Here is a 26830-nt window from a genome sequence, read left to right as displayed (position 1 = left end):
ATTATTAAGTTCTGCCCTCCTGCTGGAATGTGGGACACTCTCAGGGTGATGTTGCTTCCTGGCCCAGCAGCCTGTAACCAGTAGTACATCCAGGGTGGGACTCTGGGGTCCGAGGCAGCTAAAGGGGGCACGGGTCTGAGCACTGATAAGCCGATAAGTCTGGCTGTCAGGAGGAAAGCTGTTTCTGGTGAGTTTCGTTGATAAGCCGTATCTTTGGGGTTCCTGCATGATCAGGAGGAAGCCCAGTCCTGGCTGAGCACCCAGAGTGTTTATGTAACCAGGTGCATAGCATAGTGACATGCCATTCATAATGCTAATTTCACTTTCTTCTCTGAACATGCCAGGAATTCCTGATGCAGATTACCCAGTTCACTAGCAAAATGCTCAAAACCCAGAACTAATCAGAAGGAAGCCAGCAGACTTGACTGTTGGAAGGTGGCTATGCGGAGCTTTGAGAAGGGAGAGTAGTTTTAATATTTAATAAGTGTTGGGATATAAATTTTATGTTGAAAGATGAACTAAGTCACAGGGTCTGTAAATTTAATTATTGAGAAGGATAAAGTAGGTCCATTCGGTGAAACCTCCCACAACTCTGAAATCTCTTAATAGGAGAGCTTGTGAAGGAATCCGATGAGACCAAGAACAAATTCTGCATAAACTAGGGCTTGGGGGAGCCAATAGCATTCTGTGCCATGGAAGGAACTTGATCCTAGGGTTGGAGAGCACTCTTTTCAAGCTGACGGGGAGAAGTAGGTAATGAGCCTTGCTCTCCCCGTGACCAACCCCAGGAGCCCAGCAAGTGAGCCGGACTCTTGGCGCCCTGCACTGGGCCAGTGATGTCCGAGGTGGGAGGGGTGCTGTCATTCCAGGCAGTGCTTTCTTGGATAGGCTCTTCTCTCTTCTCTACACTCCATGGTAGCGAATACACTGGCAGCTGAGCTGCCCCAAAAGAGGAGGGCTTGGAACACTTGGCACCCACAGTGAAGTAACTGGACGGCCCACAGATTTTTCCAGGCAGGGGCGGGATTAGGGGCTGTCCCCACATCCCACTGTGATGCCCACTGACAAGAGTGCTGTGGACATCAGTGTGGACATCAGGCTAAGTGCAGGCTCAGCGGTGCTGCCTTCTGCTCCCCACCTTCCCCCAGCACCTTTGTGCACTCATTCTGGGCCCTCAGCGTGACTCATGATGTGTCCCTAGAGCACTTCACTTAAACTAAGATTCTCCTTGGTGTTCCGAGGTGTAAGTAGGGCCTCCCGGTGGGCCCTCTCCTCACTCTGAAAGGTCCTGCCATTGAGGGGCACCATCTTACAGAGGGACAAGTTTCGCAGAGCTATGGGGTCTTTCTGGACAAATCTTGGGTTGCTCAGAATTTTATTTTAGGAGGATTGCAACCGGAAGATTGTAAATTACATGGGCGCCCGGGTGGCTCAGTTGGTTAAGCATCTGCCTTCGGCTCAGGTCATGATCTCAGGGTCCTGGTGCTCTCTCTCCCTCTCCCACTCCCCCTGCTTGTGTGCATGCACGTGCTGTCTCTCTCTCTCTCTCTCAAGTAAATAATCTTTAAAAAAAAAAGAAAGATTGTGAATTACAAATCTCTAAGTCGAAGTTTGCCATTGCCTTGCCTGAGTTTTTAAAAATCTTTTTATGCTATCTCCCCAGGCAAAAAATTAAAAAAAGAATTCTGTTTACCTTCTTGAGGGTTATAAATGGGATCAACTCATGTATTTGTTAATATTTTCTTCTTTTAAAATATTTTAATTATCTAATATTACCAGCGTACAGGAAGTGATGGAGCCTTCCATAACCAACCCTGTTGTGTGTTTCAGGCTTTTTCTTCCTTTCTCTGTTTTGAAGTAATAGAGATACTACAGCTAAAGCTGTAATACAACTGATCCTGTCCCTTTTTCTCCCTCCTGCCCCACGTGTCACCACTGTTCCAAACCCGTATTCCTCCTCTGTCTCAGTGGTCAGGGCAAGTCGTGATTTTTAATGTCCTCCCCGCCTTCCGCGATCGCTGGCTGCCCTTCACGAGCTAGTAGGTTCAGTTACCTTCTGTCTGCCTGGAGCCCGAAGTCCTGTGTCCCCTGTGGATTTTAATGTGGAATTGTTTTTTGCAAAAGAAGCATTCCCTCACCACCTCACTGAAAGGAACCAAAGAAGAAGAAAAAAGATAGCTGTCCTCATCCACACTTGCTTTCTGTCAGCCTGCTCCTTTCCCTTCCTCCTCTCCTGGTGCGTCCGACGAGAATGACACGCGCATGGGCTCCGCAGTAGGTTCGCGCCCACTGTAGATCTCAGAGAGAGGCTCGCGTGCGCTGGTGTCTGAAAGCCCCCCTCCTTCCCCACAGTAGAGGAGGCTGTACGGCCTTTGTGCAGCCCCCCAGTCCTCCCCCCCCCCCACACACACTCCATTCCTGGAGTGGCTGACAGGGGCATCCCACAGGGGCATCCAGCTGGGGTCGACAAGCCTGGGCCCCTGATGCTACTTAGCCCAAATTGAGGGTGTAAGAATAAGAAGAAGATTTATGTTTTGTTTAGTGATTTCCATCTGTGATTACTGTGTAGTTCTGGGTAATTATAAAATTACAAATAACAATGAGAGGTTTTAGGTAATAAGCATAATTATTTTTAAAAATTACTTTCTTTTCCAATCAGCAAATAGACACTAAGCTCTATTTGTTAATTTAATCAGTAACTTGTTTATTGAGTACCTATTATGTGTTGTGTATTTCTTATTCTCCGCCTCAGGGATACAGGATAAAACAGCTTAGGGCTCTGACCTCATGAAGCTGACCTTCTAGGAGGTGTTGACAGTAAGTAATCAAGCAACTAGGCAGGGCAAGTACAGTGCAGAGAAGTAAGAGAGGTGTTGACCGGGTCAGGTGACTGCAGTGACAGTGATGTTTAGGCCAGGCTCAGGATGGTAAGAGAGCACCAGGCATGTGGTGATTAGATGGCTGGAGGATTTCACGCGGAGGGAGCAGCAGATACAAAGGCCCTGAGGCATTTTGTTGCATCTTTCTGCTTTAGCAAGTAAATTACAGCACGTGTAGAGAAACACGACCCAGGTAGTGTTCTGCACACTCTGTCCCGTGTGGAGCGCCATTTATCTGAGGGTTTTGCTGTGCACCGACTTAGGCTCCGCAGAGCTGGCTTACGGGAGTTGTTTGGGTTTGTGCGTGCTCTGTGGGCTGAAGGCTGTCCCTGTCTCCCTCAGCTCTACGTCTCCTCAGAGAGCCGCTTCAACACTTTGGCTGAGCTGGTTCATCATCACTCGACTGTGGCGGACGGGCTCATCACCACTCTCCATTACCCGGCCCCCAAGCGCAACAAGCCCACCGTCTACGGCGTGTCCCCCAACTACGACAAGTGGGAGATGGAGCGCACGGACATCACCATGAAGCACAAGCTGGGAGGAGGCCAGTACGGGGAGGTGTACGAAGGCGTGTGGAAGAAATACAGCCTGACGGTGGCCGTGAAGACCTTGAAGGTAGGCCTGGGCCTGCCGCCGCTCACGGTGCCGCGGCTTGTACGGCCCGTCATTGCCGGGGCACGGTGACACTGCTCTCCGGGTGGCCTGCCCCAGCGCTCAGGTCTGAGGGGGTAACCAGCGCCCAGGAAGCGCCTCTTTGGGCCTCTGTGGTCCTTTTTTTCCAACGGGTTCAGTCCCTCTCCCCGACTTCGGTGCCTCCACGTACAGTGAGAGCCGAGAAGTGCTGTGGTTTTCTGGTGTAAAAAGACGAGTCATTTGGAGAAGTGTTTTCATTATGTGGAGGATTCTTTCAGAGCCGTGGGTTTCCGTTCCGTCTGTGTGGCATTTGGATCACTTCCTATTGAGAGTTAAGAGAAGGAGGAAAAACTAAGTCTTGAAAGAAGGGGATTTGACCAAAATGCATTTGACTCTAATGTGGATTTTTGTTGGCAGATTTGAAAGGCAAGTACACTGGGTGTTCCTAGCAGGTTCTGGTTCTGGAAATGGAGGTGTGAAAAGGCATGAAGGGAGCATCAGGGCTTCTTCCTAACTCAAGTACCGTCGGGTCATTCTTGTTAACTAGGACTTTTGCCCTCTCCACTCAAGCGTGGGGTTTGTAGTTTTCCAGCAGATTTGAAGTCCTTTGAAATGTTCAGGAGGCCAAGCAAGGTTTCCTTTGCAGCCCCCTCTGCCTTCCCGATGTGATCTGAGCTTTTATCTGTGGGCAGAGTGTCCCCTAGTGTTGACCTGTGCTGTTTTCACTTGCTTTAAAGGAACCGATTACACTGACACATGGACAGAGACTGAGAGGGGAGGCTCCCCGTAGCCACTCGATAAGAAAAAGAATGGAAACATCCACGACTGGGAGGAAGGGACCCAAGTGTGGGTCTCTGGAGTCCGTGGGGCACACGCTTGGAGACTCCTGAAGCCAGATCACTTGCCTTTTAGGGACTCTGTTACTTCCTTGCTGCCTTTACTCAGAGGCACAGGAAAGTGGAAATTATGGTTTCTGGCTGATGTAAAGTGACGCTTTAGGGAAAGGATCATGCTCTTTAGTTCTAGAAACCAAGAGTGGCTTCCTGATACTCCTGTTGATTGTGCCCCCTTAGATCAGTCCTTGGGGTGGGACTGACACTTGTGTGTTGGAGAGTGGGGGGTGATGTGGTTTGGGGTCACCTTGAGGACTCCTGGATATTTTCTAGACATGATTTTTTAAAAACACAGCAAGCATTTATTGAGTTCCTTGCTTCTGTTCGCTGGACCCTGGCTTAACCCTGGGATTGTGAAATAGACTTCTTTACTTCCGGCTAGTCTAGGTAGTAGAACAGCGTAGCTAAGGAGGAGAAATAGGCAGTAGGACGATAACCACAGTGTGGTGTGATAGGTGCCAGATTAGAGGCAGGCGTGTGGCACTCCGACACCGCATAGGAATGGGAGGGGGGGTACTGATAAGCTCTACTTGGCGGGGAGAAAGCACGAAGGGAACCACAGGTTGGTGCCGTAGGGGAGGACCAGGGTTGGCCAGGAGAGCAGAGGCCTGGACAGAGCGGAGGGTGAAGAGCCTGCACTAAGTCACACAGGGTTTGAACCGGCTAAGGAGCTGGGACGTTATCCTGGAGGTCGTGGGGGACACTGAAGGGTTTGATGCACAGATGATTGGATTAGGGCTTCATAAAGATGGCTGCGTGGGTGAGTCCTAGAAAAAACAAAACCGCCGTTGCCCCACCTCCGCCAGACCAGGCGAGGCCAGGGAGAGGCATGTGCTCGTGCTCCAGTGTCTCAGTTTGGCACAGAATGAAGAGCAGGCCCGGCTCTGGGTCTTGACGAGCTCGAGAAACTGTTAAAGGCCCAGGCAATACCTACACATTTGCCACTATTTGCAAAAATGAAACAAGGGAGAACAGAAGCACAAAATACCCTAGGTTTCCATCCAGGAAAGGCTTGTTTAAAAACTTCAGGAAGAGAGAGACTTTGCACAGCTTGAAATATGGGGAAAACACAGCCCAACAACTGATACCGTGGCACTGTTTCCTGAGCAACTGAAGGTGGGCATTCCAGAGGAGGGACCCCTCCTGGAGTTCAGCGGCAGTGGTGGCTTTCTTATACCAGGGAATCAGAATTATCTGGAGGTTGTATGCCTTTTAGAATATATTTCTCTAATGATTTATTATTAAACTTTTTATTATACTTTTAATGGTTTTCCCCAAGAGCTTTATTAACTTTATAGTCCCACAGTTGGTTAAAAAAAAAAAAAATTACAGAATCTAGTCGCATGGATTTCTGGGAGTCGTCACCCCCGCTGATAGCTAATTAGGGAAAAGGGAATGCATCATATTCTCGAGATGTGTGTCAACCCAAAATACAGTACTAAGCAACTGCTAAATAAATTATCCCTTCTTCCACCTCCCCTGCACAAAGCACATCTCTATAGTAGGTTTCCCACTTGTCAAATGAGATTAGTGTCACTATTTTGGGCATTTGTCTCCACTGGAGTAGTTAAGAACTTTGGGTTTTAAATGACAGTAATGGCTAATGTTTTTTGAGCTCTTGCTATGTGCCCGGCAGGGTCTGAGTGCTCCACCTGTAGCCTCTCATTTAATCCTTTCAACCACCCTAAGGGAAGGGTCCCTCCTGTCGCCCCCGTTTCAGGCTCGAGGAAACTGCAGTGGAGGGAGGCCGGGTAACAGGCCTGGCGTTAGCCAATGAGGAGCCGCAGGGCCAGGGTTCCGGCCCAGGCATCCTGCCTCAGAGCCCAGCTCCTTTCTTCTTTCCTTAATTGTCTCTCCGGTTCATTCCTCACACACCATGAAAAATACACAAACCACAGTTACAGGTCTTAGAAATCCCCTTCCCCTGGGGCGCCTGGGTAGCGCAGTCGTTAAGCGTCTGCTTTCGGCTCAGGGCGTGATCTTGCCATTCTGGGATCGAGCCCCACATCAGGCTCCTCCGCTGGGAGCCTGCTTCTTCCTCTCCCACTCCCCTGCTGTGTTCCCTCTCTCGCTGGCTGTCTCTCTGTCACATAAGTAAATAAAATCTTAAAAAAAAAAAAAAAGATTAAAAAGAAAAGAAATCCCCTTCCCCGCCCGTATTCACTTTGCCTCAGGCTGCAGCTGGATCTCCCTTTCTCTCCAGGACCCAGCTGGGCACCTGAGTCTCCGTCTGCTCCTTCCCCCCACCCCACCTGTTTTGTGTTGCTGGCCCCTCTTGAGGTGGCACAGGTGGCAAGACCCTGCTTTAACCCGGTCTCTCTGTTATCCACCACGCAGCATTGGGTCCTGTACCTTCGGGGCCTGAGACCAGAAGAGACGGGGAAACAGGAGTGCACCAGGGTGACCTCTATGGGCGGGAGACTGGGATTAAAGCAGAGGCCCACTGATGAGTACTGCTAGTTTGAGTTCTGACGTAATTCGGCAGGTTGTAGGCTTACCGTTACCTGTGTATTATCAGTGTTACAGGTGGGATGTGCCTGAGAGAACCAGCTGTCCACTACAAGAAAGCCCCACGTTTCAAATGAGCCGTAGTCCAAAAGTTTGTTTGTAAGTCCGTTTTTTTTCCATGAAACGGTTCTGTAAGTCGTAGAATTTGGGAAAGACTACTGTTGATCTAGTGTGGTGATAGGATTGACTCATAAGCTACTGACAGATTTACCATTAAAATAGTGGAAAATAACGTTGAAAAATGTGAAGACTTAAAATTGCACTCAGTTCTTTACCTGTTTTTCAAATAGGTAATGTATGTGCATAGCATCTTCTACCCTTGATTTTTGTGACTTTCCAGAAATAGTCCACGTGTGGGTATCTTTTTGAACCATACGGCCACGTGTTCTAGACACTTCACTGTGCCTTCTGGCGTCTGTGTATCCTGGCATTGTTCCTTGTTGGTATCCGTAAGGTGATCTGTTTTTGAATGGGTATATCTTAACACGTACCAGCCTTCAGTGGGCATTGGTGTTCTTTCCCGTACTTTGCTGTTACAGACCGTGCCACGCGGATTCTTCTTGTTGGACACGTGGAAACTGTCCTGCTGGTCAGCTCCCCAGAGTGCACAGATCGAGGAGCATGTACCAATTTGTCCTTGACCAGCGGTGCTGGCAAAGTGCCTTCATGACTCTGCCCTGGCCAACGTGGTCTGTTTGGGTTCGGGTTTTGTTTGTTGTCTTTTTCCCCAGGAAGTTGGTTCTGTTAGGGAGCTCCAGAAACGAGCAGAGAAGGAAGGGCTCCAGGATGGCACCGGACACTCACGTGCCCCGGCTCTCCGACTCCCCGAGGGGGCGTGCACAGGGAGAGAGGCGCCCACTGTTGCCGTGTTTCTTGCTCTTGCAGAGGGTTCTCTTCTGGCTGGGAGCTAGGTACACCGTGTGTTTGAGGACCAGGGCCACGCGGGTTCTGTGTGAGGTGGTTTCTCGTGCATCTGGTTGGTGAACACCTCCCTCGGCCTGGCTCAACGGCTCTGCCCATCTCTGCAGGCTGCCGGATGGCCCTTCACTATGGTGGTAACCGTGCTAACCCCACATTTGGTTGAGAACCAGCGACAGATGTGGAAACTGAGCTCTCTGTGGAGCCCGCTCCGGGGCCGTGGTCCCTGCTGAGACTCAGGGAGGCGTGAAGGGCACTCAGGGCTGTGCTGCAGCACCAGGGGGATGCTGAGCCATTTACACGAACGCTGTTCTTTGTTAAAGCCATAGAACGCCTGCGCCTGGGGGAGGCCAGTGAGCAGGAAGGGCGAAGCTGGATAGAAAGCACCCGTGAGATCCTGGGTCTGGAGAATCTGTGTCTGTGAGAAAGACGAAAACACAAAGCCACGCTAACTAAAGACCCAGCCCGTCTCTCTTACAAGCACTGTATTTAGCCTGCTTCCCAGGAATGGAGATCACCTGTCTTCGTTCCAGTAAAAGGGGGTCCCGCGGATGGAATCCTGCCCACGAGGCAGATGCAGCTCTTCTCCGCATTTGTGGACTAGAAGGGGACGTTCAGAGAAACGTCCCTTACCGGGCATGTGAGTAACTTCGTGCGGCCACGCAGTGGCAAGGCTTGGTCTGCGTAACTCAGAAGCCATTAACCTCCTCCTGTACCTGCCAGGCCTTCGTGCGCATCGAGGCCAGGCCGGTCAGTCCTGGTGAGGAGAGCTGGCTGACCCAGTGCCCTCCCAACAGACGAGGCCGACACTCAGCCTTCACCTTAATTGATCGGAGTGCGTTTTACTTTACTCTGGAAGACCTTTCAAAAAAAAAAAAAGATGGAAGGTTTTTATTTTATTTATATTATTTTTTAATATTTTATTTATTTGTCAGAGAGGGAGAGAGCACACCAGCAGGGGGAGCATCAGAGGGAGAGGGAGAAGCAGGCTCCCCACTGAGCAGGGAGCCAGATGCAGGACTTGACCCGAGGACCCTGGGGTCATGACCTGAGCTGAAGGCAGACGCTCAACCGACTGAGCCACCCAGGTGCCCCAGATGGAAGGTTTTTAGATCAAAGTCAAGGACTAGAGCAGGCTGGCATTGGGGGTGTCTCCGGTTTCATACAGCTGCAAAAGTCCAACACTGCTAGGAGTTTCCATTGTAAATTGAACCAGGCCTGAGTCCAGCAGGGGGAGACAAGTTCACGCCGATTGTCCTGAAAGAAAAAAAACAGGAATTATTTATACTGTGCGCACGTGTACGTGCGTGTGTATGAGTGAGGGGAGAGCGAGACAGAGAGAGGAGAGGGCTGCCTTTGAAAGCCCTATTGTTCCTTCTGCGCGTTCACGCCTCTCAAGATCCAGACATGGTTCTTTTAGAAAAGAGTCCGTAGCTATGAGAGCGCATGATCTTTCTGAAATGATTTCACTGTGGGTGGTTTATTATGTGGCACTTTAAAAAAGGAAAACTCCACTTGTCTAGAAAGCTTTATCTGAGAGCTGCATTTTGAACATATTGCTGGCCAGGCAAGGTTCTTGAAGCCCGTGGTCCTTACGTGAGCGGCATTGACTCGCCGACTCCGGCAGGCGCGTGCTCTCCCGCCTTGACATTAGCGTGTCACCCGGCGGATCAGAGCGCTCCACGCACAAGCGGCATGGTCTGCTGAGCATGTTAAGGAGCAGAGGACTCCGAAGAATTGAGCAGCCAGTGGGGCGGTGGCAGGGATGAGTTCTTGTCCCCCGTACAGCTTGATGTGATGTTTAATTGACATTAGAACGGCTGACCATTGTTAAAGAGCAATAAATTGTCTCTGAGTCTCAGCCTCGCAGAGCCCTAAGCTACGTGATAATGGGCAGACACGTGTCCTCAGCGGCCATGCTCCGCTAGTAAACATGACTGACCGCAGCAGGCACGCACGAGGTAGAGGATGACCTGTCCTCTGGAAGTCGTCCCCACGTGCGGGGGCAGGAATGGCGCAGCCACGGTGATGCTGCAGTAAGGACACCTGAGCTCGTTGTCTCCCGAAGGGGCAGATACAGTGTATAAGGTGCCACATTGAAAATAAGGTTGATAAAGGGGCCCCTGGGTGGCACAGTCGGTGCAGTGTCCGGCTCTTGGTTTCAGCTCGGGTCATGATCCCAGGGTCGTGGGATCGAACCCCATGTGGGCTCCGCACTCAGCAGGGAGTCTGCTAAGGTTTCTCTCTCCATCCGGCTCTCCCCGTGTGTGCGCGTGCTCCCTCTTGTTCTCTCAAATAAATAAATCAACCTTTTTTTCAAAAAAAAGGAAAACGTTGATAAAGTTTTCCTCTCGGGTGAGTCTAGTTTTCCAGATCACTTCCCATTCGCATTGCAGTCTTTCTCTCTGGACAAATTCAGACTCCGCGTTGAAACTTGGAGGGAGGTGTCCTGCTTCTCTCGCTGGCCCTTGTAGCCAGGCTGTCACGGCAGACAGACCAGGTGATTCGCCCCCCACCTGCTTCTTGTTGCGGTGGTTAGAGGACAGTCGGTTAAGTCCAAAGAGGTTTACCTTACACGAGCCACAGAAGGCTCCTGCGCAGTAGGGCCGGCCGCCGTGTGCGGGGCGAGGCGCCCAGCGCTCCAGGGGGAGCCTCAACCCGAAGCACGTGAGGAGGTGCGGAACTAGCATCATGTTTGCTCTGGGCGTTTGCTGGGATCTTTGTCTCCGCGTGGCATTTCCATACGGTGAACCTGCTAAAACATGACCTGGTGAATCTGTCATTAGGGGGCCGCTGCGGAGGCCTGTTTTAGAACCTGAGTCAGTCTGCCTGGTCGGTGGTGGTGATTGCTCCGTGACGCCGCGTTTCAGAATGCTCTGCAGTTGAGCCTCCTCGATCATATGTTGAGTTGCGGTTCTTCTTCGGTAGGATAGTATCTTCTTGTGTCCTCAGGGTGTCTTCCGTTAAATTGGGTATGTTTCTGATTCTTCAGGTGATTTTTGTTTTTTAATGGGAAGTGTTTTAGGGCTCCTTGGAAACCCGCTATTCCTTAGGGAAATACCGTCCACACAGCAGTCCCTGGAAGCAAGTTGCCGACATCTCTTTGTTGCCCTCGGTGAGAATTCACGAGTTCAGCACCAAAGGGGAAGATTCCCTGTGCTGCCAGGGCGACGATCGGGGAGCCCGTCCAGAGCCGTGTGGGCCAGCGTGGTTGTCAGTCGGAGCTCGGGTTTGTGTTAACCATTCAAGCTGTACCTTCCCGCTTAAACACTTTCCTTGCTGAAACAACTTCATCCCTTTGTTTCCACAGGAGGACACCATGGAGGTAGAAGAGTTCTTGAAAGAAGCTGCAGTAATGAAAGAGATCAAGCACCCCAATCTAGTGCAGTTGCTCGGTGAGTGCGCAGAGCTCTGGAGGGGGGCCTTTTCATCAGACCCTCTGGGTGGTGCAGGGGCTGGGAAGGAAGAGGTGGATGGTTTGCTGCATGAACGTCCCTGAGGGGGACATCTGTCCTCTGCCAGTCCTCAGCCCGTGGTAAAAAGGGGGCCGACGTGGGACGGGGTGTGTGTGTGTGTGTGTGTGTGTGTGTGTGTGTGTGTGAGAATATGTTATTACTTTCTTTTTTTCTTTCTTCTTTTCTTCTTTTTTTCTTTTTCTTCTTTTTAGAGGAGGAGAGGGGGCGGGGAGGCAGAGGGAGAGGGAGATAGAATCTTAAGCAGATTCACATCCAGCATGGAGCCCAATGAGGGGCTCAATCTCAGGACCCTGAGATCATGACCTGAGTCAAAACCTAGAGTCAGATGCTTAACCGACTGAGCCACCCAGGTGCCCCCTCCCCCCATTTCTTTTTTAAGGGGTTGGGGGAGGACGTTATTACTTTAAATCGATACCTAAAAGCAATCAAATGCAAATCTCAAATGGCTTCTGAAACAGGAATTTTCCAGAGTCCCTTCACTGCAGTTATTCTGTAGGCAGACATCACCGTGTGGGGGTGAACTGACAGTGGTGTAGGCTGTTTGGTGTGCGCCTGACCTTTGCCTCTCAACTCGGTGGCAGCCTCTTGTGTTGGAGTTCAAGGGCCCAAGAAGAAGAAAAGAGCACGGCCACGTCCCTCCCACAGGAACGTGATCACAAGCCACGAGTGCTTGGAACTGTGGTAGAGGTTGGACCCTAGACTTAGGGGCAGAGACAGAAGCCGTTTCAGGAGCCCTTCGGTATCGCGCGGGCCTTTCGGGGGTTGGTGCGCTCGGGAGCAGAGCAGCACACCAAAGCCCACGATGTCTTTCTTGTTGGCAGGGGTCTGCACCCGGGAACCCCCATTCTATATAATCACTGAGTTCATGACCTATGGGAACCTGTTGGATTACCTGAGAGAGTGTAACCGGCAGGAGGTGAACGCTGTGGTGCTGCTGTACATGGCCACTCAGATCTCGTCCGCCATGGAGTACCTGGAGAAGAAGAACTTCATCCACAGGTAGGAGCCTGGCCAGGCAGCCCTTGCCACAGAGCCGCGGGGCCGGCGTGCGGCCGGCAACCTTTTACAAAGCTCCAACCTGCAGGGTCTTAGGGCTCAGCTTCTCGCTTTAGTGCTGGCAATACGGCAGGCCTTGGGCCAAAGGCAGACGCTGGGTTCCTGACCTCGCTGGCTTCAGGCGTACGTCCAGGACCAAACTCAGCAGGCCTAGACCCTGGACCCGCCGAGCAGTGGAGCCCCACGGTAAGAACTGTTTCCCCTCAGCACCGTTTTGGGCCACGTGGAATACTAAGTGAAGTTCATCAGAGGCATCCTTCCTGATAATCAGCGCTCCCCAGGAAGCAGAGTGCGAGGCAGGTGCTCATCCGTAATGACCTCCTCCCCGGGGAGGCTGGCGTGGCGTCTGCACAGGCTCGCGGTCACAGCCGGTGCACGGGCTTTGTTTTTGCCGTTGCGTGTTTTCTCCCTCCTTTCTCTTTATTATCATTTCATTCTCCACTTAACTCGCTGTCCTCTGGTTCAGGGATGTTTCCACGATTGTCAGAACTGTGTATATGTAGTTCTAAATTTGCTGTTTTGAAGCCTGGAGTGTTTTGACCTTCAAGCGTGCACAATTATCTTCGTGTTCGCATTCCTTGCTGGTGGAAATGGCTTCCTAGCGAAGTGACGGCCTAAGCAGGACAGGGGCTGATGGGCCTTGCCGGTGACTTTTACACAAGATGTTCTCCACGCCGCTGCTGTGAACTTTCGTACCCAATTAGCTCAAGTATGAAGCCTGTACATGAGATTTCATAGTGAGGAATGGGAGCAGCATGTGTGGAAGGCTGGCCGCTCCCTGTAAGACAGATTTCCTGGGCCGCGTGAGAGCTGAGTCCCATGCTCCTGTTACTCAAGAAGGTGAACCCTCTGAGGCTGCAAATTGAGATTTCTTGACTTCTGGTTTGCTTTGCATGGCTAGATCCGTTCCCTCTTCATTTCACGAACTTAAAATGCTTTACCAAAATCCGATTAGGCACAAGTCTTCTGCATTTAGTTTCTCTCTGATTGCTGATAATCAGGCTGTCTTAGGCGTCCATCGCCCGAAGGTGCTGCCTCTTCTCACTCCTCCACTCCGTTTTGCCTTGCGATTTCATGGTTAACATCCATGAACCAGAGATTAGACTCCCACCTCCCTGGGACAAGCAGGAGGCGAGAGGAAGCTGATTATACAGGGGAGATTTTGTGGGATACGTTCGGATAAGCATCAGGAGGAAAGAGGAGAGTGCGAAACACAATTTGGGGGGAAGATGCTGTGAGCTTTGTTTTATTTTGTCCTTTCTCAAGTCTGGATAGGCCAAATGGAGGCTCCCTCTGATGGAAGTTGAGGACTGGCTGGTGCCTTTGTTCCCTGTGCCTGGCGTAGAGCTGTCCTGACCCGGCAGACCCTTAGGTGACCGTAGGTGTGCAGGCGTCAGTGGAAGCACTCTACGTATTAACTCGTGGCCGCTCACGACAGCCCTAAGAAGTAGGCGCTGCCATTATCAGCTTCATTGTGAGGATGAGGGTAGCGGAGGCCTAGGGTAGTGAACTTGCACCCCCTGCCGCCTCTCACCTTGGTGGGAGCTCAGGCGGATGCAAGGGACGAGCGCTGCTCCCGCTGGGGTATTCACACACGTTCCCCGGGGGACTGGACCCAGCTGTCGGGAGTGTGCCCTCACTCGCTGGTGGTGGATTCGTGAAGCCGGGAAAGCTGGTCACAACTCTCACAGATGAACGCTTTCTCTTCCCAGAGATCTCGCTGCCCGAAACTGCCTGGTCGGGGAGAACCACTTGGTGAAGGTGGCTGATTTCGGCCTGAGCAGGTTAATGACCGGGGATACCTACACGGCCCACGCTGGGGCCAAGTTCCCGATCAAGTGGACGGCGCCAGAGAGCCTGGCCTACAATAAGTTCTCCATCAAGTCCGACGTCTGGGGTAAGGGCTGCTGCTGCTCCTGGTGAGCCCTCGTCTGCCAGGGTGGGCTCCTTCTCCCATTTTCCTCACTCTCCGTGCCTTTTCACTGCCTCTTTCTTGCTCCTTCATTTATTACTTAATTCTTTTTTCTTATAATAATTTTTTATTATGTTTTGTTAGTCACCATACAGAATATCCTTAGTTTTTGATGCAATGTTCCATGATTCATTGTTTGCGTATAATACCCAGTGCTCCTTGCAATACGTGCCCTCCTTACTACCCATCACCGGCCTATCCCAGTTCCCCACCCCCTTCCCTCTGAAGCCCTCAGTTTGTTTCCCAGAGTCTACAGTCTCTCACGGTTCATTCCCCCTTCTTTTTACCCCCCCTTCATTCTTCCCTTCCTTCTCCTACCCATCTTCCTATTTCTTATGTTCCATAAATGAGTGAAACCATATGATAAGTGTCTTTCTCTGCTTGACTTATTTCACTTAGCATTATCTCCTCCAGTCCCATCCATGTTGCTGCAAATGTTGGGTAATCATTCTTTCTGATGGCTGAGTAATATTCCATTGTATATATGGACCCCATCTTCTTAATCCAATCATCTGTTGAAGGGCATCTCGGCTCCTTCCACGATTTAGCTATTGTGGACAATGCTGCTATGAACATTGGGGTGCATATGGCCCTTCTCTTCACTACATCTGTATCTTTGGGGTAAATACCCAGTAGTGCAATGGATGGATCATAGGGTAGCTCAATTTTTAACTTTATAAAGGACCTCCACACTGTTTTCCAAAGTGGCTGTACCGACTTGCGTTCCCACCAACAGTGTAAGAGGGATCCCCTTTCTCCACATCCTCTCCAACATTTGTGGTTTCCTCCCTTGTCAGTTTTTGCCATTCTAACTGGCGTAAGGTGGTATCTCAATGTCGTTTTGATTTGAATTTCCCTGATGGCAAATGATTTTAAACATTTTTTCATGGGTCTGTTAGCCATTTGTATGTCTTCATTGGAAAAGTGTCTGTTCATATCTTCTGCCCATTTTTTTGTTTCCCGTGTATTGCGTTTGAGAAGTTCTTTGTAGATCTTGGATACTAGTCTTTTATCTGTAGTGTCATTTGCAAATATCTTCTCCCATTCCGTGGGCTGCCTCTTAGTTTTTTTGACTGTTTCCTTGGCTGTGCAGAAGCTTTTTATCTTGATGAAGTCCCACAAGTTCATTTTTTCTTTTGTTTCTCTTTCTCCCTTTACAGTTTTTACTCCTGTTTTCTCTCCAAAATGAAATAAAAGCCAGCGTTTTCTTCCAAAATAATTTAGATTAACTTTTTTTCTTCCCCTCTAACTTACCACCTTCATCCACAGTGTGCTGCTTGGGTTTGTGGGGGCAGTTAACCAGCCCAGCAGGCACCCAGGGTCTCCTGAGCAGGGAATGCTATGTAGTTTGGTTTGGGCTTTAAGTAGGATATTGCCCTTGGAAGCTTCATGTGCCAGTATTTTTACCTTTTGTTGAAGAACTTCTTATTGTGGCAGGTGGTAAGCATACACCGAAGAAGGCGGAGTTGTGTCATGACCCCTGTGCACGTATCACCCGCCTTCCCCGGCCATCAGCTCGTGGTGCTCCTACACCCTCTGTCCTCCCTCCCGACTATTTTGAAGCAGATCCCAGAGAGCATGTGATTTTGTCCATAAATATTTTAGTATGAGTCTCTCAAAGATGGCTTTTTTATTCTTGTAACCACATTGCCCCTTCTCCCCAAATTGACAGTAATTTCTGAATATCACGATACAGTGTGTTCACATTTCCACTTGAGTCGTAAAAGTCCTACTTTTACGGTCTGTTTGAGTTGAGATCCAGGTACCGTTCACACAGGCGGGTGGTCGATGCGCCCTCAGTGCCGTCTGGTCTGTAAGCTCCTGCTCCATCGTTTCTCTGCCCTTGCTGTCTGTCTGTTGAAGAAACCCCTCACGTGTCCTTCCACATCTCCCACACTGCATCCCTGCACTGTGGTTTAGTGTGTTCCTCTGTCTTCGGTATTCCTAGTAAGTTTAGGGCAGGTGGGTCTGGGCCGCTGGGTCATCCTCGGCTTTGACTTCGTTCAGCAGGACGACGTCATGCACTGTGGTGTCCTGTTTCATCAACAACGCACGGGGCTCCGTTTCCCTCTCTCCTACGATTTTAGCAGCTCCTGGTACCCATTGCCCAGGTCCACTTTTTGATGAGGGGTTGCCAAATGGGGCTTCTCTAATTCTGTCACTCCTTATTTCCTCTTTAGCTCAGTACTTCTGTAAGAAGAAACCCTCCTCTGTTGGGTTACTCGGGGGTGCAGTTCATTTAGGAAAGGCAGCATCGTTGTTTGCTTCCTTGCCCTTGTTTCCCAGTGTTCACACAAACAAGTTGGTTTTTAATACCCTCCAGTGATGACCAAGTAGATTTTGGGGTTGTTTTCTTTTGTGACATTATTACGATAGCTACATACATAGCTACATAGATAGATAGATATGACATGTTTGATATATTTTAATCCGCTCTAGTTCTTTTCCTTATTGATACTCAGATCGTCTCTTATTTGGCCAGTGGGAACTTCAGATTGCTTCTGGTCCTTTTACAAGACCCTGGTAGTCTTCAGTAGCGTCTGTGCTGTCTAGAGCAATAAAGATATTCCAGGTTCATTCGCTGCCCTAGACCTGAATCACCCATTTCTCCAAGGAGTCCTGGTCCCTTTAATGAGATCTGGAATTTCAAGGCTATCATCTGGGCTTTCAAAACTTTCAAATATTTTTTTAAAGATTTTATTTATTTTGAGAGAGAGGGCACGTGCGTGCACATGCAGAGGGAAAGAATCTCAAGCGTACTCCATGCTGAGTGTGGAGCCCCATATGGGGCTCGATCTCATGACCCTGAGATTGTGACCTGAGCTGACAAGAGTTGTATATGTAACCAACTGAACCAGCCAGGCGCCCCGATTTTATGATTTTTATGAAATGTTTGGAGTTGGAAGGGCCCTTGGAGAGGATACTGTACACCAGAAAGAGGTGGCTTGTCTTAGACATTCAGCTACTTGCTCTCAGAGCTAGGAGTAGAAGTGGCCTCCTGACTTCCAGCGCTAGGTGCCCTCTACCATAAATCCCAGCAAGGTGGTCACATTACCTCAGACACAGTGGAGGGGCCGATCAGCCCAGTTTCTTCTCCCATTCAGCATATTTTGGATGGGGCGGGGTGTTAACATCTCATTCTGTCCTGGGCTGTTGGTCATTCAGAGCCTGGTAAGATGTGCCTGGCCTGCTTCTGAGGGTGTAACTTCGAATGTCCACTACATAGGTAACCAATTTTAAATGCAGTATGGTTAAGCTTCATGCATCTTGAACAAGCTGTCTCTCTTTTTGCTTGTAGCTTTTGGAGTATTGCTTTGGGAAATTGCTACCTATGGCATGTCGCCTTACCCAGGAATTGACCTGTCCCAGGTGTATGAGCTGCTAGAGAAGGACTACCGCATGGAGCGCCCAGAAGGCTGCCCGGAGAAGGTCTACGAACTCATGCGAGCATGTGAGCCTTCCCCAGCCAGTTGTAGAAATTCTGCGTGGGCACTGTGAGAAATTATCGTCCTGGACTGTATTCCCAGACTGAAATAGTGCTCCGCTTCCTTTCCGCACTCACAGTCTGCAGAAGCAGCCAGTGTAGCAGTTAGGTGCATACTCACGCACGACTTTTCTCAGTGTGTCCATACACATTGTACGTAGTCTTCATGTGTGAGGGGGTTTTGGGGTTTGTTTCTAATGCAAAAATGGGATTGATCGACACCAAACTTGGATTTCTTGTTAATAAATACAAATTACTGGGCCCTACCTCCAAATAGTCTGCTGCAGTAGGTAAATACTGCGGGTGATGTCTATCTCGTTGGCTTTATTATATATATTTATATTTACATATATAAAATCATTCCCTCAACTTTTTTGTGCACATAGCTGTATGACAGGCATATCTTTTCTGTCCATATTTCAAAGATCTCTCTCTCCCTCCCCACCCCCTTATTTTTATATAGCTGTTTAACTTCCCATTAAATGATTTATTAATTCATCCGGTCCCATTTTGGTGGACATTTGGTTTTACACATTTGTTTGGCTTTTGCCATTATAAACAAAGCAGGGATGAACACCCTTATACGTATACCTCTGTGCATTTTGCTGGTGTTTCTAAAAGTTGAACTCTTGGTTCCAAGGGCTATTTGCATTTTAGATTTTGATAGATTTTACCAAATTGTTTTTGAGGAAAGATGTACCAGTTTATACTCCCACCAGAGATGTAGGAGAGTAACTCTGCGTTCTCACAACACGGGGCTTCATCAGTCCTTAATCCTCACGTCAGTCTTGGGGCGCCTGGGTGGCTCAGTTGGTTAAGCATCCAGCTCATGATCTCAGCTCAGGTCTTGAAGTCAGGGTCCTGAGCTCCAGTCTGCATTGGGCTCCACACTGGGCATGGAGCCTACTTAAAAAAAAAAACCCTCATGTTAATCTTGTTTTAATTAACATCTCTTTACTGATGAGGATTTCAGACTTTGATAACCCAGAAGTAAGGGTAAAATAGAGTGCAAGCCATTTGACTCAGTGATTCTTGGCACTTGCTAGAGTGGGGCTGGGGAAAAGATTTGTAAATGTAGTTCTTGCTATCACGTTTCTCTGGGGGTTTACAATCCACATTCCTGCCGATACCTAAAGTCTTTTTGAATTCTTAATGTCTGTAATAGGACACAGTGACATTTGTCACTTTACCTTGTTACAGCAAAAGATGGTTAGCAGGATTGGGGTGCTTTTTTTTTTTTTTTTTAAGATTTTATTTGAGAGAGCACGAGTGGAGGGGGGCAAAGCGAGAGGGAGAAGCAGACTTCCCACTGAGCAGGGACCCTGACACAGGGCTTGATCCCAGGACCCGGAGATTGTGACCTGAGCTGAAGGCAGACGCTTAACCGACTGAGCCACCCAGGCGCCCCTGGGGTGCTTCTTCTATTACCAGACTTCCCTTGAGAATTGCTAGCCCCCCACTTATTAGCAGGGCCTTGTGCATGGTCTGACTGGGTTTCCTCTGTCCAGGTTGGCAATGGAATCCCTCTGACCGGCCCTCCTTTGCTGAAATCCACCAAGCCTTTGAGACAATGTTCCAGGAATCCAGCATATCAGATGGTAAAGTGCCCATTCCTGGGGGTGCCTGCAGTGGCGTGAGCGGTTGGGATGGAAGGGACAGCCAGGTGGGACTCCAGCCTTGGCCCTTTAGTTCACTTCCTGCGAGAAGAGCCCAGGCCAGCAAGTTCCTGAGACCAGAGAGCTGGGCAGAGGTGTTGAACATGGAGCTGTCTTATAGCCATGCACAACTCTGATGAGTACCGAGTGCGATTTTCTCAGCATCTGTATCTCTTTTCTGTAACTGTGCATGGGTGACCACTCCCACCTGAGGGAAAAAACAAAACAAAAAACACCAGCATACCAAACTGATACCATTACTGATGGCTGCTGATTTTTGGTTTTATTTTTGTTCGTAGAAGTGGAAAAGGAACTGGGGAAAAAAGGTGTGCGAGGGGTTGCAAGTACTTTGCTGCAGGCCCCAGAGCTGCCCACCAAGACAAGAACCTCCAGGAGAGCTGTGGAACACAAAGACCCCACTGATGTGCCTGAGACACCCCACTCCAAGGGCCCGGGAGAGACCGGTATGTCCCCCCGGCCCCACCAGACACCCAGAGGAATCCACACCCCCAGGGCCAGTCAGTACAGGCAGATGGGAAGCAGTGAGTGGACCTGCACAGAAGGGCAGGCAAATTCCTTGTTAGTGATCCAGCTTTGCAAAGAGAAAGGTTCTTCTCTCTGCACAGCATCCTGCCCCTCCTTCTGGGAATCATTAGGAACCATTGGCTTCAGCGGTTAGTTTGGTCGAGTAGGCACAGGTGCTTATGAAACCGAGGGAGAACAAACCCGCCTTTTCATGTATTATTCACAGCATTTGTGGTTGCTCTTGCAGGGCAGATAGAACAATAATAAATATTGAACCAAACCAAGAGCAGCTTGTTGTGAAAGCACTGATATGAGAAGCTCACTGGAACTGACAGAGCCAGGAGACACCCGCGGCACAGAGCTGGTGTCCACACGTGGTCTCTGAGGAAAGACTGTCGGCCACTGTTGCCTAGACGTGCGGGGGAGGTGGGAGTGGTGCACGGGGGTCTCAGGGAGTCAGGAGGAATAATACTGCCGACACTGCCCTAGTGCCTGCCCTGTGCCCTGCTGTCTCGGCAAAACCCCAGGAATCTGGGATTGTAGAGGCTCCCAGGGGATGCTGGGATGGACCACAGAGGAGTGAACCGGAAGGGGCAGAACAATGAGATGTTTAGCCATCACAGGATTCCCAAATTGTTTTTATTGTGTACCCATAGTGGTTAAAAAAGTCGCCCGTGCAGCCTAAGCATATACACGTACTACCGCACAGACATGTATATTATAAAATACACCAAAAACGTACACTTAGAAGGTTTACATTAAAAAGTCCAAATTATAATGCCTTCTTTCCACACCCCCCTGGATCGTCTTGCTCACCCGCTTTGGAGTTCCCGGCATGTAGACCATCCATCCAGAAGCTTGGACCTTTGTCCTTGTGTTAGTTGTCATGATTTCAGGTGGTTGAGCGGTGGAGATGGGGGAGGCCGCTGTGGGAACTTCAGGCTTATTAAAAGCCCAGTGATAAGCAGTCATGTTCATTTATGCCCGTCAGTATTCATCCGAGGGGTGTTTTGATATGTAATCTCATGGTGAGCCGGGAGTGTCAATTAGCTGTTCAGCACTGTGCATAATTCATTAGAAGTTCACGTTCTTCGACTTCTTCTGCTGGATTAAAGTTTTGGAGGTCCTCGGTCCTCTGAGTCAGGTGTCCTGCGTGCCACCTGGTGTTCTGACAGGTGCCGCCTTACACCTCTGCTCCAGTTACAGACGTCCTCTGTGCTGCTCTGGGTGGGACAGAAAGCCGCTCTCCTCACAGCTGCCCTCTGAGGGAGAAGTCTGTCATTCACTAGCCGGGAGCTTGGCAACACCAGAAAGATTCCTTAGGAGCTGTTATTCATATATAAAGAATGCCCATTTAAAAATTTGTGAAGGTCACTCCTTGTTTGCCAAGCATAATAAGTAGCCCGTTGTCACTGTGCTGCACAGCCCCTTCCCTTCGGACCTTACCTCCTAGGAGCCTCGATTGGCAGGTCCGAGAGGCACGGGGCCTGACCCTTTGCTCAGCCCTGTCGTGGTTTTTACGTGCTAGATCATGGTATTGGAGGACTCTGTGCTGTCAAGGAAGTCCCAGGGCAGGGATGAGGGGCCCGGCTTTCTGTGTTGCTGTCTTCAGGGAAAAGAGACCTACGCTTTTCCTAATAATATTAACAGTGGTGACAACAGTTAGTGAGAAATTATGTGCCGGTAGCTGGAACAAATGCTTTACACTCACTGCATTACGTTCACACCACAACACTACGGGTGCGTTTGTTCTCCTCCGTTTCATAGATGAGAGAGCTGAGGATGCACGCCAAGGCGTCCCTTGCCCAGGCCGCGACTGGGGAGTGGCAGAGCCGGTGCTCACATGCAGGCCTACCAGAGCCCAGACCCTTGACTGCTCCTCTGTAGAGAACAGGCGGCCCACCCCAGGTTCCTCCCACGAAGGAGCCTCCGGTCTGGAGTCGTTAAAACTCTTCCCACTGTGTTTCAGATCCTCTGGACCATGAGCCTCCTGTGTCTCCGCTGCTCCCTCGAAAAGAACGAGGTCCCCAGGATGGTGGCCTAAATGAAGATGAGCGCCTTCTCCCCAAAGACAAAAAGACCAACTTGTTCAGTGCCTTGATCAAGAAGAAGAAGAAAACAGCCCCAACCCCCCCAAAACGCAGCAGCTCCTTCCGGGAAATGGACGGCCAGCCCGAGCGCAAGGCGGCCAGTGAGGAAGAGGGCCGAGAAACCAGCAACGGGGGGCCAGCCCTCACACCCTCGGACACAACCGAGCCAGCCAAGTCCCCAAAGCCCAGCAGCGGGGCTGGTGTTCCCAATGGAGCCTTCCGGGAGACAGGGGGTGCAGGCTTCCGGTCTCCCCACCTGTGGAAAAAGTCCAGTACACTGACCAGCAGCCGCCTGGCAGCCAGTGAGGAAGAGAGCGGCAGCAGCTCCAGCAAGCGCTTCCTAAGGTCTTGCTCTGCCTCCTGCGTGCCCCACGGGGCCAGGGACACAGAGTGGAGGTCTGTCACACTGCCTCGGGATCTGCAGTCCACGGGGAGGCAATTCGACTCGTCCACGTTTGGAGGGCACAAAAGCGAGAAGCCAGCTCTGCCTCGAAAGCGAGCAAGTGAGAACAGATCTGACCAGGTGACCAGAGGCACAGTGACTCCCCCGCCTAGGCTGGTGAAAAAGACCGAGGATGCAGTGGACGAGGTCTTCCGAGACACGGGGGAGTCCAGCCCAGGCTCCAGCCCTCCCAGTCTGACTCCAAAACTCCTCCGCAGGCAGGTCGCGGGGACTCCTTCCTCGGGCCTTCCCCACAAGGATGAGGCTGGGAAGTCCGGTGCCTTGGGGACACCTGCCACAGCTGAGCCGGTGCCCCCCGCCAGCAGAGCAGGGCCAGGCGCGTCTGGAGGGGCCAGCAAGGCCTCCACCGAGGAGCCCAGAGCAAGGAGGCACAAGCCTTCCTCCGAGTCCCCAGGGAGAGACAAGGCGAAACTGTCCAAGCTCAAACCTGTCCCGCCGCCCCCGCCACCAGCCTCCGTTGGGAAAGCCGGGAAGCCCTCTCAGAACCTGAGCCAGGAAGCAGCTGGGGAGGCCGGCACTGGTGGGAAAGCCAAAGCCACGGCTGTGGTTGGGGATGCTGTGAACAGTGACACCATCAAGCCCGGTCCGCTGGGAGAGGGTGTCAAAAAGCCCGTGCTCCCGTCCATGCCAAAGCCACAGTCGTCCAGCAAGCCGGCGGGGACCCCAACCAGCCCAGCTCCCACCCCTTCCACCGTGCCGTCAGCATCCTCTGCCCTGGCCGGGGACCAGCCAGCCTCCACTGCCTTCATTCCTCTCATATCAACTCGTGTGTCTCTTCGGAAAACCCGCCAGCCTCCGGAGCGGATCGCCAGTGGCACCATCACCAAGGGCGTGGTCCTGGACGGCACGGAGGCCCTGTGCCTGGCCATCTCCAAGAACTCCGAGCAGATGGCCAGCCACAGCGCCGTGCTAGAAGCCGGCAAGAACCTCTGCACGTTCTGCGTGAGCTATGTGGATTCCATCCAGCAAATGAGGAACAAGTTCGCCTTCCGCGAGGCCATCAACAAACTGGAGAATAATCTCCGGGAGCTTCAGATTTGCCCAGCGACAGCAGGGAGTGGCCCGGCGGCCACTCAGGACTTCAGCAAGCTCCTCAGCTCCGTGAAAGAGATCAGTGACATCGTGCAGAGGTAGCAGAAGCCAGGCATCAGTAGAGCCGGAGCCGCGTGCCGTGCGTGAGGGCTTCCCCACACCTGCCACGGTGGCTGCCACGAGACCAGTGAGTTGGGACGTTGGCCCGGGAGCGCTGTGCCGGGCGGAGCCGAGGGTCGCTGTGGAACACAGCCCTACTACCTATGTTTTGCGCCAGCTGTCCTCCTGCACTTTGCCCTTCCCCAGCCCGGGCTCCCCTGAGCCGCCTCTTTCCCAAGTTCTATCTGTGGAGTTCCTGCTCTGTGGACTTCAGTTGGCCCGCCGGCCCCTTCCCCACATAGTGCTCCGAGCCTGAGCTCTTCGGGCCAGGTGGGAAAGCGGATGAGCATTTCTTCTTCGCTCTTCTTTCCAGAGACCCTCCTCTGGTTCTGCCTTCTCCTCCACCTCCCCCAGGGACGAGTGCCCTGGACAGGAGCCTTGTCACCAAGACCTAGGGACTGTCCTCTTCACTTACTCCATGGAGGGAGCCTGTGTACTCCTCCTCTTGTGCCTGCTGCACTGAAGACACGTTTCCAGAATGCCGTCCTGGAAAGTGCTGCCAGCTGGTCACTCTGCCCTCTGTTGCTGCCGGGGGCTGGTGCCCTCACATTTCCTCGTGTGAAGGACAGCTCTTGATTTGGGGGGTAAAACAGGGTGCTAAGACCAGCCGGCCTTCGGGTCCTGGGACAGGTGTGGGAAACTGTCCTTGTCATCCGTTCTCTCGGTTCCTTGCTGTCTTGTGACAGGCACGGCTCGTCCTGGATGGAAAGCTTGAGTCTTAAGGGAGCAGGGTCTCAGTCCAGCGTGCTGGGGCAGGGGAGGCAGGAGGGGTGGCTAGCTGGGTGAACAGCTCGTGCCCAGGTGGTCTGGGGCTGGGCCTGGGCCTGGGCTTAGGCACGTCTGCCTTGGGCCCAGGCACGTCTGCCTTGGGCCCGGGTCACCTTCCTTTCAGATTTCCAGGTGTCCAGAAAAGGTACTTTGTCTTGATTTCCGACTGATGTCCTTCTCCTCCTTCGTACGTCTGAGACAGAGTAGACTCATGCAGAGCTCTCTTCCCGTGTGGCAAGCCAGTCCTCAGTTTTCTGGAGTTCTTGAAGCATTTCGTGGCCCTGCCCTCAGCCCAGCCGCCTCTGGCACAGCAGGACCTGCCTTCGGCCACCAGCACACGGAAGAAAAGGGCTGTGGTAGCGCAGCCCCAGCCACTGTTGGCTGTGTGCTGAGGGACAGACGTCCTGTTGGATCGCCATGAGCAACACTTAGCCCCCCGTCTCTGTTGGGGTGTCAGGGACGAAGACGACCACCACCAAGGGAGGCCCCAGCACGTGTCTCAAAGAGCAGGTCTTTGTCTCCTCTCCCCAGGCAGCCCGGGACCAGGCTGGTGGGGCAGAGGCCCGGACCATCTTGAGCTTGACCTAGAAGCAGCTACCGAAGAGTGGGCAGGCACCTGCCTGGACCTCTTGGCAGGCCGAGGAGCAACCCTTGGAGAAACCAGTAGCAACCACCTTGCACCCCCACGCCTTCTCGTGCCGTGACCACGCACGGGCCCCGTCGTTATGCTCCTCACCTACACTTGTATTTTATTTCTCTGGTAGAGAGGGTTTCCCCTGGATCGATTTACGCTGTCCTCACGGCGCATCACCTCTTTGCCCCCCCAGACTGCTGTGCGACACAGACTGAGGGAGGTGCTCGAACACCGCCAGCGGCCTTGCAGACAAAGCAAAACAGACCCCACCCAGGTTCCCTCAGCTGCTTGGCTCTGTGACGTGCTGGTGTGTTTGTTCACCTGATGGCCCGCTATATTTTGCATTTATACCTTGGTATTACACTCTTTTATAGACTTGCTTTTTTATAAATGACATGTAAATAGTTTTCCACTATTCTCCCTTCTCAAATGCCTATGGTGTCTTTTTTTTTTTTTTCTTGGTCCAGTACATTTTGTTTCTGTATATGACTCTGTTTTTTGAATCCACATCTCTTCCGTAGTATTTTTTAAATAAATGTTTACAACATTAGAACTCGGGCACATCGCACTGGTCTGTACTTTCTCCCTGTTGTTCAGAGCTGTGGTGCGTGTGTGCTGGTGGGGGTCCCTGTTTCCCTGAAGGGGGGCTGGAGGCTCCGTGGCGGGGTTGCAACACAAATCCTCCATCTTCCTCAGCCTTCCAAAAGCAGTCTCCCCGTCCCGGCCTCAGGCCCTTCTTGTGTCCTTGCCACTGATTTTGCCGGCAGCACTGGGAGTGGGCTCTGCCACCGGAGGGGCCACATCTGACTGGTGTGGCAAAGGAGGAGGAGTTCAGGGGCTGTGTTAGCTGTCAGGCTGTCACAGCGTCACTGAAATGGGGAGGAGGTGTCCTGGACTCCACTGGCCTGGAAGTGTTAGTCCCTCCACGGGTGTGCTTTTCTCCTCTGCCTGTGACCCGCCCCAGCACCCCTCCCCCTCTGGCCCCCAAAGCATCCCTTTCTCACTGTGGTCCACACGCCCCATGTCTTATTTCTCTGTGTACAGGTGGAGGGGCGGGGGTGCTGGCCTCAGGGTGATGGAAAGGCCACCTGGCGGGCTATGGCTTCTCCCAGCCCCCCACCAAGGGGACCGAGGGGGGCACATGCGGCCGTTTCCTCATCTGGGCCTCCATTTAGCGCCAGCTGACAGCTTGGAAAGTGGAAGTCAGGGAAGTAAGTGGCGCTCTCTGATAATGATACTTATTACGCCTCAGACTTGTCAGCGGGTACAGATCCTGCTCACGAAAGCATGGTGAGCAGCACGGTTTGGTGCAGGCTCGGTGGTGGCTGTGCTGCATGTCAGGCGGTGGGGGTGCGGACATCGGCCCGAGGCGGGGGTGGCTGGGACCGCGGAGCGCACTCATGCCGAGGGGCTGCAAGACCTCCTCCCTCGTTTCACGGAGGCAGGAACGGAGGCCCCAGCCACACTCTGTCTGTGGTTGAACCATAACTAGACACCAGGTCTCCTGGGTCCGGGGCGTCTCCTCGAGTGGCAATTCTCGAGTCAGAAAGAAGACTGAGTGACTACAGTGACAGCCACCACCAATGGTTGCTCGTTCCATGCCAGACATGGGCTGGTCCCGGAGTCTTCACAGCCGCCTCTCCAGCAGAGCGCATTATCCCATTTTCTTGACGCCCAGCCGTGAG

General features: G+C 51.7%; 1 protein-coding gene across 2 annotated transcripts in view; it reads left to right on the top strand.

Annotated features, from left to right (window-relative positions):
• ABL1 (ABL proto-oncogene 1, non-receptor tyrosine kinase) overlaps positions 1–25703 on the top strand; it is a 132881-nt gene extending 107178 nt beyond the window's left edge. For both annotated transcript variants that reach the window (XM_045771278.2, XM_045771279.2), the window contains exons 4-11: positions 3222–3494; positions 11142–11226; positions 12129–12306; positions 14076–14260; positions 17634–17786; positions 19328–19417; positions 19774–19938; positions 21969–25703. In XM_045771278.2, coding sequence (XP_045627234.1) covers positions 3222–3494; positions 11142–11226; positions 12129–12306; positions 14076–14260; positions 17634–17786; positions 19328–19417; positions 19774–19938; positions 21969–23686 — 2847 coding nt within the window. In that variant the 3' untranslated portion in view covers positions 23687–25703. The remainder of the gene's footprint in view (positions 1–3221; positions 3495–11141; positions 11227–12128; positions 12307–14075; positions 14261–17633; positions 17787–19327; positions 19418–19773; positions 19939–21968) is intronic.
• Positions 25704–26830: the final 1127 nt, after the last annotated feature.

This window comes from Ursus americanus, chromosome 18, assembly GCF_024610735.1.
Source record: "Ursus americanus isolate L20-20 chromosome 18, mUrsAme1.1.p, whole genome shotgun sequence".
Taxonomy (NCBI): Eukaryota; Metazoa; Chordata; class Mammalia; order Carnivora; family Ursidae; genus Ursus; species Ursus americanus.
This window is presented reverse-complemented; position numbering and strand designations above follow the sequence as displayed.